Below are 19,247 nucleotides of genomic sequence, written 5' to 3'. Positions count from 1 at the left end.
ACGTGTGGAGACAAAGGAAGTCTATTCAGTTGAACTGGTTAAACATCTTTTGTACCTGGAATGTGGATGATATATCTTGTTGGCAGGCAGAAGCAGCATGACCAATAAATAGCTCACCTCTTTATTTATTTACAAACCATACACATGCATAGCTTACAGACACCACCACACAAATGAATGCATTCAGTATGTAAAAGACCTGGCAGAGTTCTATTATAGCAAGATATCTGATTCTAAATATTGCCCTTAAATTTGTAGGAAAATTATAATTTTGAATGAAATAGTGATATCTCAAAACTTTAAAAATCTACTCAAAAGCACTTACATAACTGTATTCAAACATGTTTCAAAAGTTAAATCAAATACTAGCATTTGCACCTTAACCAACTCACTGAGATGGCATTCATTTGTACAGTACTGAAGTTATATTTTAGTGCACAGTTTGGGGTCAGCAAATAGAAATTATTTTATATGAAACAAAGGTAAAAATAAAATTTAAGAATTTTTTTCTATCTAGGCTGAATACAGGGGTGGGCAAAGTAGTTTGACGTTTGTGAGCATACAAAACAGTTTATTCTTGTATTATTTATTATTTATTAACTAGAGGCCCAATGCACAAAATTGATGCAAGGGGTTCAGCCTCTGCCACCGCAGCTTCGTCCGGAAGGACGTCCAGTCTAATTAGCATATTATGCTTTTATTATTATAGATTAATTATCGTATTATTTATTTGTATTATGTAAACCTACTTTGCCCACCACTGTATAAAGTAAATTCTCAGTTTGTCAAGCACTTCCATTTTTCCCATAAGAAACATTCTGGCTATGAAACGTCTTTTATCATACATGCTTATGAAAGTCTAAGATCACTAAACAAATATCACTGACAACTTCGATTTGAAAAAATACATTTCAAATTTATAAACAGTAAAATAATAAAAGCACCACTATATGTATTACTTATTTTAATCAATATGTCTTAACTTACAATATCTTTCTATTATATCAGTCATGAATGTCCAGATCTTGACCTACCTGAATCAATTACTTGCTTGGAATCAATTCATATATAATGCCATGGAAAAGGATATGTAAATGTAAATATATTTCAAGTCCATTGTATTTAAATGTTCCCTACTATTTTAAATTGAACTAAAATGAACAAAAATATATAAACCAACAGACAGACCAGCTCTAACATAACTACCGAAGAAAGCGAGCAGGATGTCAGATTCTTTTCTGCTAATTAGACCACAACATAGTGAGATAGCATACAAGGAAATGCCTTTTTTGAAATTAAATTACTATGTCATATTTCAATATGGCTGGCATTTATTGAACCATGTGCCATGCATTAAGTGCTTTTATTTTTCATTGTTTAACTCATTTAAGTTTCACACTAGCCCCAGAAATCTTAGTAAAGGAGTAAAATACTACTTTAAAAGCACATGATTTGATTAAGCACAGCCTCTATTAGCCACTAGAAGGCTAGTTAGTTTAGGAAATCATCTGAGTCTACTATGGAGGGAGAGTTAACATGTTAAAATTTAAGACAAATTTACTATATTAGTCTAAGTGAAGACTTAGTCTGACCTCTATCTAAAGTATCAAACAAAAGTTTCAGAGAGCCATTAAATAATACACATCAATTAATCATCATCATCTGCTGAGTCAAACATTGGAAAATAATGTCAAGAAGTTACCCTGTAATTACTTTGTGGCTCCTTGAAAACCCATTTGACATAATCACTCTCTGACAGCTGCAAGAGGGAAAATGTTCTATTTCTTCTCCCACCAGTACCCTCTTCTGAGAGCCAGGGGCATCACTTTTCAGCACTTCCTGATCTGCCAAATGTTTATGAGGGAAGTGTGTGGGGTGCCTCTGTAATCAGTGCTCCCGAGACCAGTCAGGGGTTGAGAGTTTCCAATCAAAGCTGTGGATTCAGGAGAGTCGCAGTCAGGGGAAGAGCAATGGGCTCATTATTACCAGTGCACGGGGAGGAAAATTACTCAAGTACAAGAGAAGAGTACCTGGTTTTATCTAAAAGACCCCTGGAACATTTCCCTCCCTTCTGTGTTTGACATTACATTTCCATTTACAAAAGAAACCCTCCGTATCCAGCGTATGACAATATGGTAAACATTCTTATTTGCCAGTATGGGGGTCAGTAGTTAAACTGTGACTCCTTCACATAAACTAGGCCAGAAGTTAAATCATCCTGAACCCAGCTGACAAAGCCTGTAGTTTCCATCCAAGTTTTTTGGACCTAGGACCACATTAGTAAACTGATAAAGGCTAAGTCTCCCTCTGAAAGTGAAGCAGTCAATCTGACAGCTCATTTCCAAGATGTGAATATGGTACTCCACTTCTCTGAACACTTACGTTTGAGCTAACATCTGAGTCCAGTTCTCCACCTCCCAAGGGGAGTGTTTTCTCATTTTCTATTATAATTACACTTGGTTTTCATCAGAAGCATCCACCAGAAGAAAGGCCTACCTATCTGATAGCACAACATGATAAGCTTAAAACCCCAGTACCTCAGCAATAGAATATAAGAGGAACCTAGGAAAAAATTCCTGCAAAACAATCCTATTGTGGAGAATTGAAGTTTCATATTGCACTGAGAATACCTGTGCTCTTATCATGGATTTTTCATTTTTTCCATCAGAAGAGATATAAGGTAGGCTTGCGACACAGCAAGATTTAGAAAATCTATTGCATTAATGAAAATGTCATTGGTGCAGTATCTTATACCTCTGCTGTAAAAAAAAAGGGGGGGGGGGATCAAGGCCAGGAAAAGAAGAAAGCAATAAAGAAACTGGCAACACTAGAATAAATACAGTACTGGGTTCTGGTAGGCCATTTTATCCAACTGACAAGGACAAAAAGGGGGAAAGTCATTTATACAGTTTGGTACTTAAAATTGGATTGCGACGTTCTAATGGTATTTTTCTAATTTTCTTAACTTTCTTAGCTCTTCCTCAGAAATTACTACGAAGATAATTTATTCTATTTCTCAAATTAAAATGAAACTTGAAAGGGAAAATATCACTTTACAAAAAAAATGTTATTTACAATATCTTCAAGTTAAAAACAAAACTTAGGTAGAAGGAATAACATCTTTCATTAAAAAAGAATAGGCTAATTGTGCTGACCTAATTTAAGTCAATATCATTCTCACTTTTGTCCCCAACAATGCCACTTGCATATTTATGAGTAAGAAAATTCTGCATGATTAAAAAATGAATTTAGACTCTTTCATAACTGGCATTTTAAAGTAACTTTTTAATAATAATGTGCTACAACAATGATAATTTTACTTATTAAAACCTTATTTATTTACAGCATTGATATCTCATAGTACTCTTGCAAATCTTTAATAACTTAACATTACAACTTGATAACTTTTCCTAATCTCATGTAATTTATCCTACTTAATTCCTTGCTTCTGGATATGCTACATTTGCCACCCAATGAGTTTATTTCACTGGTCATTTACTTTTAACAGTAAAGCCAAACTATTTGAATGGAATAATCTCCCTGTAAATCCAACATAGTAAAAAAGGACTCTTATTTATCCAGCATTTTGTGCCATGAATTGAAGCTTTATTGCAAAGAGTAAGCAATAAACAAAAACACCTCAGGGGTCTGGGAGGAGCAATGTAACCAATTACATTTAATTAAATCAAAGGATGGGAGCCCCAGGGTTGAATGAGCTGAAGAACAAATTTGCATTAACACCTAGCAGCCAAACAAGTAGCTCTGGGTCTAGTCTGCAAGTACAATTGTTGCCATCTATTCTCTGCACTGAAGGGGGGCCATTAGCTAAATTCTTAGGCATTGTTTGTCCACTAATGAGCGGCTGCCTTCTCAACATTTCACTTCATCACACATGAAAATTGCCTACTAAAATAAAGAGCTTCCTCTGAAAGCTCAGAAACAAACATTATTACCTGATTCCAGTTTGCAATTTGGTGAAAACTTTCCTTAAAAGGAGAGGGGGGGAAAAAAAGGAAAGGAAAGGTGTGATTCCAGACCCTAACTTTACATTTGATGGAGATCATATGTTTGAGCATATTCCTTTGTAAAAGACTACAAGGCAGGTTATTCCTTAGGTTCCACCAAGAATACCTCTGTTCTAAATAGAATACTTCCAACAACTTGAGAATCTCAAACATTCCAAGCTTAAAGCTCACTCTATTATTCAAATCACAATTCCCCAAACAATGCTCTCGCTTCATGAAGACCTTCTCTCCCTTGGTGACTTACTATTTTTATTATTTAGGGAATTTTGTCTTAATATATTTATATACACACATATCACATGTGGTATCACAAACTCTTTTTACTCTAATGAGAGCCAACTAATTATGGAAAGTTAACCTAATTCTGGTAGCTTTTATTCTTTTGTCTTACACATTACTCTTTAGTCTCATTAAAATATTACACTCCCAAAAATGAAACAGAACATAAACAAACCTTGATAGGGTAATCCAGTAAGTCATTAGGAGCTCCACTATGGTAGAAGATGAGGTAGTAAGTATCCTATCTAATAAATAGTAATATGCAAATTAACCATCACTCCACTACACCCACAAGCCATGCCCACCAGCCAATCAGGAGTGAGTATGCAAATTAACCCCAACCAAGATGGCTGTGGCCATGGAGCGAGGAGGAGGCTTGGGTTTCCCTAGTGATGGAGGGAGCCAAGCTTTCTGCACACCCTGGCCGGCCCAGGCCTCCACTCAAGGCTACAAAGTTTCAATTATAGAAGATAAATAGATACCAGGGCCTCCACTTGGGTTGCGGGGGGGCATGGCTGGCCTGCAAACCACCACAGGCCCCTCACCCAGGCCGCCCCACGCCCCAATGGAAACCCCACCCTGATCCAGGACACCCTTCAGGTCAAACCAGCTGGCCCCCATCTGCAACCAGACCTCTATCCTATCTAATAAAAGAGTAATATGCAAATTGACCATCATTCCAACACACAAGATGGCTGCCCCCATGTGGACAAAAGATGGCCACCACAAGATGGCCAGCAGGGGAGGGCAGTTGGGGGCGATTAAGCCTGCAGGGGAGGGCAGTTAGGGGTGACCAGGCCAGCAGAGGAGGGAAGTTGGGAGCGACTGAGCCTCAGGGAAGGGCAGTTGGGGGGGGACCCAGGCCTGCAAGGGAAAGCAGTTGGGGGAGACCAGGCCTGCAGGGGAGGGCAGTTAGAGGCAAACAGGCTGGCAGGGGAGCAGTTAGGCATTGATCAGGCTTGCAGGGGAGTGGTTAGGGGGTGATCAGGCTGGCAGGCAGAAGCGGTTAGGGGACAATCAGGAAGGCAGGCAGGCGAGCAGTTGAGAGCTAACAGTCCTGGATTGTGAGAGGGATGTCCGATTGCCCGTTTAGGCCCGATCCCAGTAGGATCGGACCTAAACGGGCAATCGGACATCCCTTGAGGGGTCCTAGATTGGAGAGGGTGCAGGCTGGGCTGAGGGACACACCCCCTCCCCCCCTCCGTGCACGAATTTCGTGCACCGGGCCTCTAGTGATAAAATAGAGACCAAGAAAGATCAAAGATACAGGTCTGGCTAAGGCTATTTCAGATTGAACAACCATTCAAAACTATAGTTGGAAGATACATATCTAGAATATTAATTTGCATTACTGATATATAATAATTACTAGAGGCCCAGTGCATGACATTTGTGCACTGGAGGCAGAGAGGGGGGAACCTCAGCCTGGCCTGCACCCTCTCACAGTCCGGGACCCCTTAGGGGATGTCCGCCTGCCAGCTTAGGCCCGCTCCCCATATCCCCTGAGAGGTCCTTATCCCTGCCGGAGACAGGAGAGGCTCCCACCACCACCACCGATGTGCTCGCCAGCCATGAGCCCGGCTTCTGGCTGAGCGGCACTCCTCCTGTGGGAGCTCACTGACCACCAAGGGGCAGCTCCTGCATTGAGCATCTGCCACCTGGTGGTCAGTGCACGTCATAGCAACTGATCCTTCTGCCATTCGGTCGATTTGCGTATTAGCCTTTTATTATATAGGATAGGATTGTGGATGAAAAAGGGGCCACATACTACACCTCACAAGCTCATGGTGGCCTTAAAAACTCAAGAGACCTAAAGTAACCACATAGGATGGTCTGAAATTGAAATTTCCTAACTAAAAGTGAGTCATGGTGGGTGGTCATGTCCTAGGCCTATAATCTTCCTTGACAAATGTGTATCTCTACCTTAACTGAGCCTTTCTGTTGTCTTTTTGCATCTACAATGTCAGATGGGATGGGGTTTTGGGGGGTGAGTAAAAACGGTGAAGGGATTAAGAAGCATAAATTGGTAGTTTCAGAATAGTCATGGGGATGTAAAGTACAGCATAGGCAATATAGTCAATAATATTGTAATAACTATGTATGGTATAGATGGGTACGATACTTATCAGATGATCACTTAGTAAGTTAAAAAATAGAGTCAGAATTCAAAATATATTCCATAGACAGGTGTATCAATTTATTTACTTGTCTTTTTGAAGACATATTATGATCTAATTCATCATTTGGTTTCCTATGCATATCACTTTTCACTTCTTTGTAAAACTTTAAAAATGAGTTTTTATTGTCATGGATGAACTGATGCTCACTTTGAAAATATTTCAATTTTATAATTATTCAAAAAATCTTTTCTACACCCCCCCTCAAAGTAACACATACTAGAAATAAATCAAACAATATAGATCAATAGAGAAAAAATTAATTTTTCCTCCACCCTAACTCCTCAGGTCCCACTTTCCAGAAGTAACCAATACTGTAAATTTGGTACATATGCTTTCACAGCTCTTGGCATATTTACACATACACATTATACACATTACTCAACAATACATCTTAGATATCCCTCCAGAATAGAGCACACAACTCAATTTCTTCTTTTTTATTTAATGATTGATTTTGGGGGGGGGAGAGGGAGAGGGAGAGAGAAAGAGAAAAAATCAATGTAAGAGAGAAACATCTATTGCTTGCCTCCCACACAGGGATCAAACCCACAACCTGGATAAGTGCCTTGACTGGGAATCAAACCAGTGACCCTTCGGTGCACAGGCCAGACTACACTCAACCAACTTAGCCACACTGGCCAGGGTCAATTTATTCTTTTTAATAATTACATAATAATCTACTATATAAATATACTGTAATTTATCCAACTATTCTATTAATGATGGTAATAGACTCATCAGAGTGTTTCCAGGTTATTTTCCTTTCCAAGCCAAATAATTCTGTAATTAACATCCAACCCTGTGCACGTGTTCTTATGTACCAGAAGACTAATACCAAAAAATGAGGTTGATGGGTCAAAAATGAAAAATGATATTTCAATTTTTAAAAACCTGCATAGGAAGTTTTAATATACACAAAAATAAAGAGAATAGAACTCCCATTTACCCTACTTTAACAACTGCCAAATTTTAATGTTCCCCTTTACCCCTTATCTATGATATTTAAACTATTAAAATCTATTTAAATATTCAAAACTATAAAACACTATTAAAATCCATTGTAATAGTTCTGTCTCCATGAATGACTCTAAAAGTGTATCAAAATCTTTTTTAGAACATTATTCTATAGTAAACATCAGTATTTGTATTCTTTAATATTGTACTTAACTTAAAAAATTCATCCATAATATTCACTTCCTCCCTCTACTAAGCTCTTTGAGATGGAGAAACAGCAGAATCAACGCATCTAAGACAGCAGAAAAATAGACTAGGAAAGATCATCCTAAAAGCATAAAAAGACCTTGAAAGGGAACAATACCAGGCAGGCATAGAGGTATATTAAATGACAGAGGCAACAAAGAGAAAGAAAGGAGTAACATTAAGTAGATATTTAAAAGCTAGCATTAGCTGGTAGGGAAAGTACTTAAGGGATTGCTGGTGGTCGAATGGGAAATTTAAGCAAAGAAATAGCAATTTATGAGGAATAGTACATGCTATTTGAATGTATTTTGGAACTAGCTGCTTAAAATATATTGCACTGATCAGCAAGCTAGGTGAACAGCCACTTAGTGTTCTCCCAGCAGAAGATATTTGGATGAAAAAAACATCATCCATGGGTAACAAATTAACATTTATTTCTTCTTAAATATAAATAGCATCCCATCTAAAGAAAGATAATATAGACTGTGTGTATGTGTACACAAATATGCAAAAAGGACACAATATAAATGTGTTTCTGGAGGGGGGAGACTACATATAATAAAATTTTAAATGTACTAGAGACATGGGCTATTTAAAAGAATCCTAAAGTAAATTACTTTGTATAGTGAACATTTTATGATATAATCATATCTTTACTTATTTAAAGTGTGGGGTTTTTTTTAACATATTTTTATTTATTTCAGAGAGTAAGGGAGAGGGAGAGAGAAATAGAAACATCAATGATGAGAAAGCATCACTGATTGGCTGTCTCCTGCACGCCCCCTACTGGGGATCGAGCCCGCAACCCGGGCATGTGCCCTTGACTGGAATCAAACCCGGGACCCTTCAGTCTGCAGGCCAATGCTCTATCCAAACCTGAGCCAAACCGGCTAGGGCTTTTCTATTTTTAAATACTAAGTTCACAAATCCATAAAGAATTTATTATTCACTATATGCCAGGCACTGTACATACACAACCAAAAATAAATCACTCAACGCTAGGAGCTTATAGTCTAGGGAGTAATTTAGAAACAATTATATGTGATATGTTTTCATCGTGTATTTTTCTCAAGTCTAAAGGTAAACATAAGATGTATGATTGTAGCTGTAGCTTAGAAAGAGTCAAGAAAGGGTTTATAGAAGGGGTGACACTGAGTTGATGCTGGAGTGGACTGTGCAACTCTGGTGCGGAAACTCTGGACACTGACTTTCATACTAGCTCTGTTGAAGACATGGCTGGGCTTTTTCCTTGGTGGGATGGAGGGAGATGAGACCTTGGAAACTCGGGGGGTTTAATTCCATGCCAATAAATGTCATTCCTCCCATGCGAGTCTCAGAAAATGCCTTTCCTCCTAACATCGCAAGAAGCCCACTTCCACCAGCAACAGGTGGGGACACAGAGAGCACCCCACCGGTAACAGTTTACTTAAATGAAATTTAAATTCTTTTCTTAGTCATTTTTAATTTGCTAGAGCATTTATGTGAGATTGGTAAATGTGTACGTGTGTATGTAAGTGTGGTAAATGTGTATGTGTGTATGTAAGTGTGTGTAGTTAAAGATGTTAGAGTGAATCTATATATTAGCTTCCACTCCCTTCCTGATACACCACCTAAAACAATAGTAAATAGATTTGAAAATGGAAGTAGGGTTCATAAAGGCACAAGAAGATAGCAGCAAAAAGCTGAATCCTAAATTTATATCTCTATAAATTGAGGTGAGAATGGGCTAAGTACAGAAAATTTTGTTGAAAATCTATTTACAAAGCAGTTAGACCTTGAAATCATATCTCTCACTCCAAACAATTGTCATCCAGTCTAGTCTCCAAAGAATATAAATTAGAGGGTCCCTGGACTGTAGAGCATTATTAGTTCAGTTGAGGGGAAAAAATATCTTTGGGTAAAGATTAAAAAACAAAAAATATTTAGCTCACATTAAGCATTCATAGAGTGATGCAACAAACACAAGCCAAGCAAATGGCCAAATACCCCACAAATACCCATAATTCTCTGTGGAAAGGCTATCCACAACCCAAACTATTTTGTTAAAGACAAAATTATTCTTTTAGATGAACTTTTTGTGTAACATGTTTATATAAACAATTGTTAAATATCACTGTGGAAAAAATGTTAAAACAAATTTTAAATATAACCTGAGAAACACAATGAATACCTTAGAGAGAGGGCTATGTAAAAATACAAATCAGTATTTTACTATGGTATTATCATGCAAAAAGCGGTATTTTTAAAAAAGAAAAAAATGAAATAAAACAAAATCCGCATTTGGTTTATGCTGTTAAAAGAAATGCATTCTTTCACCCCTATCCTCACTCCCCAAATCCCCACTCCATTAGATTGTCAACTACCTTTCAGAAACCCTAGAGAGCCCATTTTTCCAGTGACCTTTAATCAGTCTCCTCTGAGACACAATCCACTGGACAGAATTCTTTTCCATTTGCCAAAGTTATTTTCTAGCACTCCAAGTTACCACTTTTAGTTTCAATTCCCACCATGAACTTTTAAAATTCATTTCTTGCCATTTGGGGGAAATGCTACCTTCAAGAAATACAGTAAAATAGCTATAAATTCTTGTGCGACCACTAGCTAAATATTAATTTTTAAGCAAGTTATCACTACCTTGAAAAATTGTTAAGAAGATTAAATGGTAATAATATTCACAAAATTCCTGATAAATACTGTAGGGGATGCAAAAGAAATGGTAGCTTTTTTAAAAAAATTGATTTTAGAGACGGAGGGATGGAGGGAGATACATTGACCCATTGCCTCCTCTACGTGTCCCTATGGGAAATGGAACCCACAACCTAGGTATGTGCTCTGACCGGAATCTAACCCATAACCTTTCAGTGGACCAGAGGACGCTACAACCAACTGAGCCACACCGGCCAGGGCAAACACACACACACACACACACACACACACACACACACACACACACACACACACACACAATACTTGCTTGGTATATCTTCTGCCAAAACTTGGAGGCACCCAAATTCGAAACATCCCTTCAAATATTTAAAGAAGGGAAAACCTAGCAGGTTTATAGCAAAGACATGAACTACCTCCCAGTATTATTGCACTGTTTAGTATTAACACCTTACAATTGCAGCACTTTCTATTATCAAAGAGAACCAGTCCAACTCTATAATATTTTATTTTAAAAGTGCATTAAGAAGACATCCTCTAAATGTTCCTTCCCTGGTAAAAGTAGAAACAAGTGCACAGGACTCTGTTTAAGGGTTAGGGGGCATGCTTCCGCAATATTGTATCAAAAGAAAAAACTGCCCTGACAACTACGGCGCTACAAAATCAGACAACTGCAGATACCTGGCTAGGAAAACTACCATCTAGAAACCTTTTCTAACCAAGACCACATATATATTGTGATCCTCTACAGGAGCTGACAGCCAAATCCAGAGCCAGTCCTGCATGCCACCAGCTCCCCTCTCGCCCTGGGGCCTCCTACAGTCTCAGGGCTGCTGACCAAGACCCATGCAAATTAACCACACAATGCACTGAACCTTACCATTTTTTTTAAACAGAACTTATAAATTATCTGTGTCCAAGCTCAATATTCTGCCAGACTGAGTTTTTAACCTCTTTGTACTCTTGTGACCTAATATGGGGCTAGAATGATCTAATCTCTAATTTCTTATTGCACAAAAGTATTGCATCAAAAGATACATTAACATATAACATGCTCTGAGCTCCTTGGAGGAAAGTGCCATTTAAAAATAAATACTTTATATTTTTTCACTGGTAAAATGAATTGCTCCTTTTTCCCCCAGTGCTTTCCAAAGCAATTTGAGATTTTATCACAGCTTTCCAAAAAAAAAAAAAAAAAAATTAGTACTCAATTTGGAATTTAAAGAATAACTACTTTTATTAAAAATAACTTTGCTTTCTCCAATTATAAAACTAATACATGTCAGTAGAAATCAAGCAATACTGAAACATATTGAAAAGAGAAGGAGAGCCCTAGCTAGTGTGGCTCAGTTGGTTGAGCGTCGTCCCATGCACCGAAAGGTCGCCTATTCGATTTCCAGGTCAGTGTATCCAGGTTACAGTTCAGTCCTCACTTGGGGTGCACACTGGAGGCAGCCAATCAATGTTTATCCTTCACATTGATATATGTGTCTCTTTCTTTCTCTCTCTGTCTCCCTCTCCCTTCCTCTCTGTCTAAAATCAATAAAAATATATTTATTAAAAAGAAGAGGAGAGTCATCAATAACCTGAATACCCAAGCCAAATACTATGAACATGAAGACATACTTCTATGCACAAGCATAGCTACTTAATGCATATATGTATTTTACATAAATAAAATCATACTTTATATAGTGGTTTTCTTAACCTAATATGTTTTAGATATCTTGAACAGCTATATAATGTTCCATTTTATGAATCATCCATAATTATCAGTAACCATAAAGTTAAAGATTTATGGTGTTTTTTTTCAGTTATTCATTGTACTACAATAAATCCCTTTACATTCTAACTTTACAGTCTCATTTCGTTTTTCTTTTAAATATGTTTTTATTGCCCTAGCTGGTTTGGCTCAGTGGATAGAGCATTGGCCTCCAGACTGAAGGGTCCTGGGTTCAATTCCAGTCAAGGGCACATGCCTGGGTTGTGGGCTTGATTCCCAGTATGGGGCGTGCAGGAGGCAGTTGATCAATGATTCTCTCTCATCATTGATGTTTCTATCTCTCCCTTTCCCTCCCTCTCTGAAATCAATAAAAACATATTTTTAAAAAATAAATGTTTTTATTTATTTTAGAGAGAGAGGAAAGCAGAGGATGAGAGAGAGAAACATCAATGAGAGAGAAACATCAATCAGCTGCCTCCTGCACACCCTCTACTGGGGATTAAGTCCACAACCCGTGCATGTGCCCTGACTGGGAGTCGAACCAGCGACCTCTTGGTGCATGGGATGACACTCAACCAACTGAGCCACACTGGCCAGGGCATATTTTGTATTTTAATAAGAATATTTCCTTAAGTAATAATTAATTGACTACTAACCCAAAGGAGATCAGCTTTGGATACATCACAAAACAGGTTTTGCTATCAGACCCCTAAGAAGGATCTAGAAATAGAATAATGTAGCTGTGTGCATTAAAAGTCCAGGTTAACCCTAGGATTCACGGGGGTGAGGGTGGGAGGGGCAGGGTGGTGGTGTCACACTATCACATGTAACAGTATATAAGGCAGAGGACCTACAAATTTCTCCAGGAGACCAGGAGTCACTAATGACACACAAGAGAAAAACAAATTTTTTTGCACAGAATAGCTGAACAAAGAAAAATAAAATTGTTTAAAAAGAGTAAAAAAGGAAAAATACCAAAAAAAAGGGCGGGGGGGAGCCCTAGCTGGTTTTGCTCAGTGGATAGAGCATCAGCCTGCAGACTGAAGGGTCCCAGGTTCGATTCTGGTCAAGGGCACATGCCTGGGTTGCGGGCTCGATCCTCAGTGTGGGACGTGCAGGAGGCAGGCAATCAATAATTCTCTCTCATCATTGATGTTTCTATCTCTCTCTCCCTCTCCCTTCCTCTCTGAGTTCAATAAAAATATATTTTTTTTAAAAAGGGAGGGGGAGGAGAATAGCAGAAGGAATCTTACCAACACATTTCCCCAAATTTAAAGCTGCAGTGTTAGCCAAAAATCCTGATCATACTAGGTTATTGCAATGATATATAATAACTTTTGATTTCCTATCCTTTAAAGGCTTATACACATTATATTGTATATATTACATACAACACATGGTATGAGAAGTATTAACTGTTTATGCTGCCAAAATAGAACTGTGTGATAAAAAATATACAAATGAAGCTATTATATACCAAATACCAAATATGTAGTTGCACTGTATACTATGACGGCCAAATTTGCATCAACAAAGTGCCAAACAGAATCTCTTTTTTAACCCATTGTACGCCATAAGTGTCTATAGACGCAAGCGGCAGACCTTCCCCACACGCCACGCGCGTCTATAAAAGAAAAATGTTTTCCCTAAGTGGCAGCCCTGACCAACTTTAAAATCATTTTTTGAGAGAGAATTTTCAGCTGAAAATATTCAAGAACACCCGAATTGTGAGTAATATATTTATTTTTATAATATTCATTGCAAATTGATTATTTTTAATTAAATTCAAAATATCGTGGCGTGTGGGGATGGTTTCCGTTTTGGATGCATGGCAGTTAACTGGTTAAAAAAATTTCATTTCAGTAGAGGAAGGAGATGACTTAGGAGAAAGAGAAAATGGTTTTGGAAAAGACATAGCATGATGGGGCTTCTTTGATTAGAGGTCAGGGACTGGCTGGAATGGAGATCCTACCCACAGAGAAAACAGAAGCAAGAGATCTGCTGTGGTGCTAGCAAAGTACCCTCTGAACCAAAGTACTGTGCATGTCACATGAAACACAGAAGCAGCCAGCACCTCGTGTGAGGTGAAGGATGTCATCCTATACTTTTCCCTAGGTAGCTTGATGGCATCTCTTTCCAGGCACGATGAATCAATAGCGCATACAACCTCTCCACAGAGTAACTTGGATATTTTAAAAGGAAGTAGGTTCTCAAGTAGTAGAACTCAAGTAACAAAATATGTATACCTACCCATATAGTTGGAGGTAAGCACAAAAGAGCTTACCTTTAAAAATAATTTGTTTTCCACAATAGCAAACACATAGTATAAAAATAAGACTGGGGTCATATTCTATAGAGCAATGAATCATGCAAAATGATCGTGGAAGATTCATTTCTTCCTACAACATTCAAATGAATTTAAACAGTGAAAGGTATCTCAAAAATATAAAACAGGTCATATATTTAAAAACACACAACACTTTTAAATAATAAAGGTAAATATAAATAATGTCTTCTAATATATCAGGAAACAAGAAACTAGAGGTTTCATTTATTTTCTAAAATTAAGGATTTTCTCATATTCTTTAGGTTAGAGAATGAACAAATGACTGATTCTTCACTCTTTGAAAATTTATAATGAATAAAATCATTACTTGTTTTTAAAATTACCTTAAAATTGAGATTAAGGTTATACAACCATGAATATATTTTATATGTACATACATATTATACTAATATATACTATATAAAAACATCAGACTTTTATAACTATAAAATATTTTAATTATGTTATTCTTTCTATTATCAGGAAGCTATATTAACCTGGAAACTAATTCCTGAAATATATGGATAATTCTATCTATTGGGTCTCTCACAGTATTAGAAACTTTTTCCTCATCCTAAACATCCCTCAGTATACTTACTATCAATGTACTACTATGGTGATGATTTAGGAATTGATATTCTAGTATAGAACTTTCTCTCTATATCAGTATTAACAAGGTCAAAAATATTCCTCTATTTGAAGCTAGAAGTATAAAAATTCAACTATTTAAAACAAAAAAGCAAATAAACTAAAAAATTGGTCAGAAAAATCTATTTTTTACATTAACGAGTTCCTGAATATAGTAAATATATAAAAACAAATCAAATGGAAATGTTTAGACATATGTCTTTATATGTTTATATGATGAAAGCTTACAGTTATTTATTATTCAAGTTATTAATCCACATATGTTGAGCAGTGAGACAGAATTATGATGTGGCGCCCTCTGCTGGGTTTTCACAAACTCAACCTAAAATCACAATTAGTGTAAAATCAAATACTTAAGTGATTAATTTAAAAAAGAAAAAATTGTGAAAAACTACATTTTTAATCCTTGATCATTTTAAGCCTTGGCAAAGATTATATAAAATTACAATCAATCCTTACTTTATTGTAACCAATTTTTCATTAAGCAAAATACCAGTATAGATTTTTCTTTTAAAATAAAAAGAGTATAATGTAAAAGTTACATTAAATAACATGTTTTAACAGGTCTTATTTTTGTCACCACTTTTATCACTTGGAATATTCAGGTTTTGAAGGCCACATTTATGACAAGACAATATATTCATGTTTTGAAGGCCACATTTGTGGCAAGACATTTTAACAAATTACTATTTTGGTCATTTATTTTTCCTGCCTTATTAGTTCTATCAAAATAGTTATTTAAAACATCAGAATAACTCTTAATATTATCTTCATTATTAGAAAAATTTTAGAGATACTCATCACCAGTAATAATGAATTCTATAGTGTCAACTATGAAAATGCAATATATATTACACATTTTCTATACATTATATCCCGTTCCAAGAGATTTTTTTAAAATTGTGGCTCATGGAAATGATATAAATTGCTCAAGATGAATTTCAGAACAAAGATTCAAATGTAAATAGGTCTCATTCCAAAGACTCAAATCTTACTACCAAACAATAGACAGCAGTGAAGAAATATTTTCAACATGAAATTTCTCCATTTGTCAATGCAACAAATGGAGTGCATATTCTATGCAAACATTATTCTATGCAGATAAATAAGGGTTTGAGTGGTGGGGGCAGCTGATAGGAAAAAATGTTGGAACAGTGTAAGACAGCTAATCAATATATAAAGTAATAGCTTGGACCTTTAGGAAAATATTTTTGTTTTACATAATGCTGCCAGCTAGTGGCCCTGTTTTATACTGAGTCACTGGGAACAATATTTTATTTTTACACTACTGAATCAAAATTTCCATATTTTTAATATATGTTTTATTAATTTCAGAGAGGGAGAGAGAGATAGAAACATCAATGACGACAGAGAATCATTGATTACCTGCCTCTTGCACGTTCCCCACTGGGGATCAAGCCGCAACCTGGGCATGTGCCCTTGACCAGAATTGAACCTGGGACCCTTTAGTCCACAGGTCAATGCTCTATCCACTGAACCAAACCGGCGAGGGCAAAATTTCCATATTTAACACTCTCCAATCATGTTCCTAAATGCATAAGCCTGACTTAATGATATTTTACATTACCCCAGAATTAAAGGAGAATGCCTCCTCAACTACCGTTAGCATCCCTTGGCCAGTCCTTGCCTAAAACCCCAATAAAAATGTGAGATATGCCTAAATAGGAAACAATTCAGAAAGTGCCAACATGTAGAAACTAAGATATCCATGAAAAATAAACTTACATTATTTTAAATATTTTAGGATTCTTGAGGATATTTCTAAATTCCTTAGTGACAAAATGCATATTTTTCTATACATGAAAAGTTTGCTATAATGTGGTGCATAGAATAAGACATTATTCTATGCAGACCTAAAATTAGGGAACATTTAATAAAGCAATACTATTAGCAAAGAAAATTGTTTCAGTTCAGACAGTAGGTAGTTACAGTTCTAAAATTTCCTTTGAGAAAAAAGGTGTTTGAGTACAATTTTTACATTACAACTGTCATATCACATTGATGATTCATTATCTTAAGAGAAATATCCTATGCAATACACATGAAGGAGTACCTAGCTTCTATCATGGTATGCTATTTATTGCAATGATATAAAGATATTCTTTTTTTATTTCTCTAATCATATGACTTTATAATGATTTAAATGATTTTCTCAATGGAGAAAATCATGACTTACAGGCTTAGATGAAAAAAAAACAATATATTCTATACTATTATAATATTGCATAAAACAAAAACAAAAACATTCTGGTATTAAAGTATATTAACAGCAAGGAAAAACGTTCCGGTTTCATTCCGTAGTGAAAGAAAAGAACCAGGAAGTGGAAAAGAAAGCACCCAAACCACAACAAAGAGGAGACAGCCCCTTTGTTGGATTAACTGAGAAGGTCAAAATGAAAAGAAGAAACAAAGGGGATACTGGAGAGTCCAGTACTGGAGAGTATTCCTCTGACCTACATTCTCTCTCACACACACAACTGCCAAGTGTAAAACTGCCTTATCCCACTTAGTAGGCGCATTGTATAGGAGGCTCATTTTGCAGCTAAAAACTGTAAGAGTTTCTATTATACACATACATTAGTCAGTATAATAAACATTAGTGAGAACAAACACCAATTATAAATTCACTTTTTAATACACAAAATATTTCTACATAGTGATCAAATAACTTACAAACATTTCCTGTATTGTCAAAGCTGGTAAGAACATCTTCAATATTCAAAGATCCACTATTATGCCTAGAAAGGAATAAAACATTTTCTTTAATGATTCTGGAACATTAAGATTTGCTTAAAAAAAAAAAAAAAAAGTGAGACTGCATTGTGATACACCCAATACTCACAAACCTTTCCATATTGTATTTTTAAAATATTTCTGCCCACTAGAGGGAGAAGAAAAAGAAATAACAGAATATAGTAGTCCTCCTAATATTTAATGAAATAACATTTCCTGATGCTTAATCTACATTTTAAAGTACTAATATTTTTATTGTTGTTTTAGTTATATAAAGGTGGGATTAATTATTAACCTTTTTTTTTTTAATCCTCACCCTAAGATATTTTTCCATTGATTTTTAGAGAGAGTGGAAGAGAGAGGGAAAGACAGAAATATCGATGTGAGAGAAACACATCTATTGGTTGTCTCCTGCATGAGCTCCAACCAGGGCATGGGTTAGGGAGGAACCTGCAACCGAGGTACGTGCCTTGATTGGAATCAAACTTGGTATTCTTTGGTCCACAGGCCGACGCTCTCTCCACTGAGCCAAACTGGCTAGGGCAATTATTAACCTCTTTAAAGATAACAAAACCTTACACTTGGAGAATCTCAAAAGGAAAATAAGCAATCAACCTCCAGAACCTCAACAATACATAAATGTCCTTTTTAACAGCCCAAAGAATTCAGTACTTCAGTCACAAAGAACTAACCAACCTTGAGGTCTGCACATTCCATCTATAGGGAATTATAAATGTCAGAGGGCAAATTCTTTGTATCTTTTGCCCATTTATCTTAATTCCACACCCTTTAATTCTAATCTCTCTTCACTTGAAAACTCTTTAAATATTTAATTTAATTACTAATATTTTATTCATCCTTATAAAAGATACTATTCTTCATATACAAATGGACCCAACAGGCAATAAATAATAGCTCATAGAGTTTGAGTTACTTTTCCAGGGGTGGTAAAATATTGGTGCTAATGCAATCTTCTACATACTACTCTATATACCTTAAACCTATAGTTCTTTAAGATGTTATAACAATTTACAATAACCATCTACACTAACAAAAGAGGAAGATGCAAATTGACGTACCTTCGCAACGCCCACCAGCCAAGCAGGAGTATGCAAATTAACCCAACAAAGATGGTGGGTTAATTTGCATACACCAGCACCGAGCGGCCGGGGGCGTTCTGCACTGCCCCTGCCACTCCGGGCCTCTGGGCAGTGTGGGAAGGCGGAAAGGCAGCTCCAGGCCGGAGCGAAGGCGGAAAGGCAGCCAGGGGAAGGAAGGCCCATTCTTGCACGAATCTTCGTGCATTGGGCCTCTAGTTTATAATAAAACTTACCTCAACAATGCTACTTTAATCTTGTCAGTAAAACTTATCATAAATGATATATAGTGTTATGAAATGAATTGTATCTTTCCCAAAATTGACTTGTTGAATTTCTAAACCCTGGTAC

General features: G+C 36.5%; 1 protein-coding gene across 3 annotated transcripts in view; it reads right to left on the bottom strand.

Annotated features, from left to right (window-relative positions):
* Nucleotides 1–19,247, bottom strand: part of CAMKMT (calmodulin-lysine N-methyltransferase) — a 298,063-nt gene that overhangs the window by 267,267 nt on the left and 11,549 nt on the right. For all 3 annotated transcript variants that reach the window (XM_054728017.1, XM_054728019.1, XM_054728018.1), the window contains exon 3: nucleotides 17,740–17,804. In XM_054728017.1, coding sequence (XP_054583992.1) covers nucleotides 17,740–17,804 — 65 coding nt within the window. The remainder of the gene's footprint in view (nucleotides 1–17,739; nucleotides 17,805–19,247) is intronic.

This window comes from Eptesicus fuscus, chromosome 16 (genome assembly GCF_027574615.1).
Source record: "Eptesicus fuscus isolate TK198812 chromosome 16, DD_ASM_mEF_20220401, whole genome shotgun sequence".
In the NCBI taxonomy this organism is placed as follows: domain Eukaryota; kingdom Metazoa; phylum Chordata; class Mammalia; order Chiroptera; family Vespertilionidae; genus Eptesicus; species Eptesicus fuscus.
The sequence above is the reverse complement of the archived record's forward strand: the minus strand, read 5'-3'. Positions and strand labels throughout refer to the sequence as shown.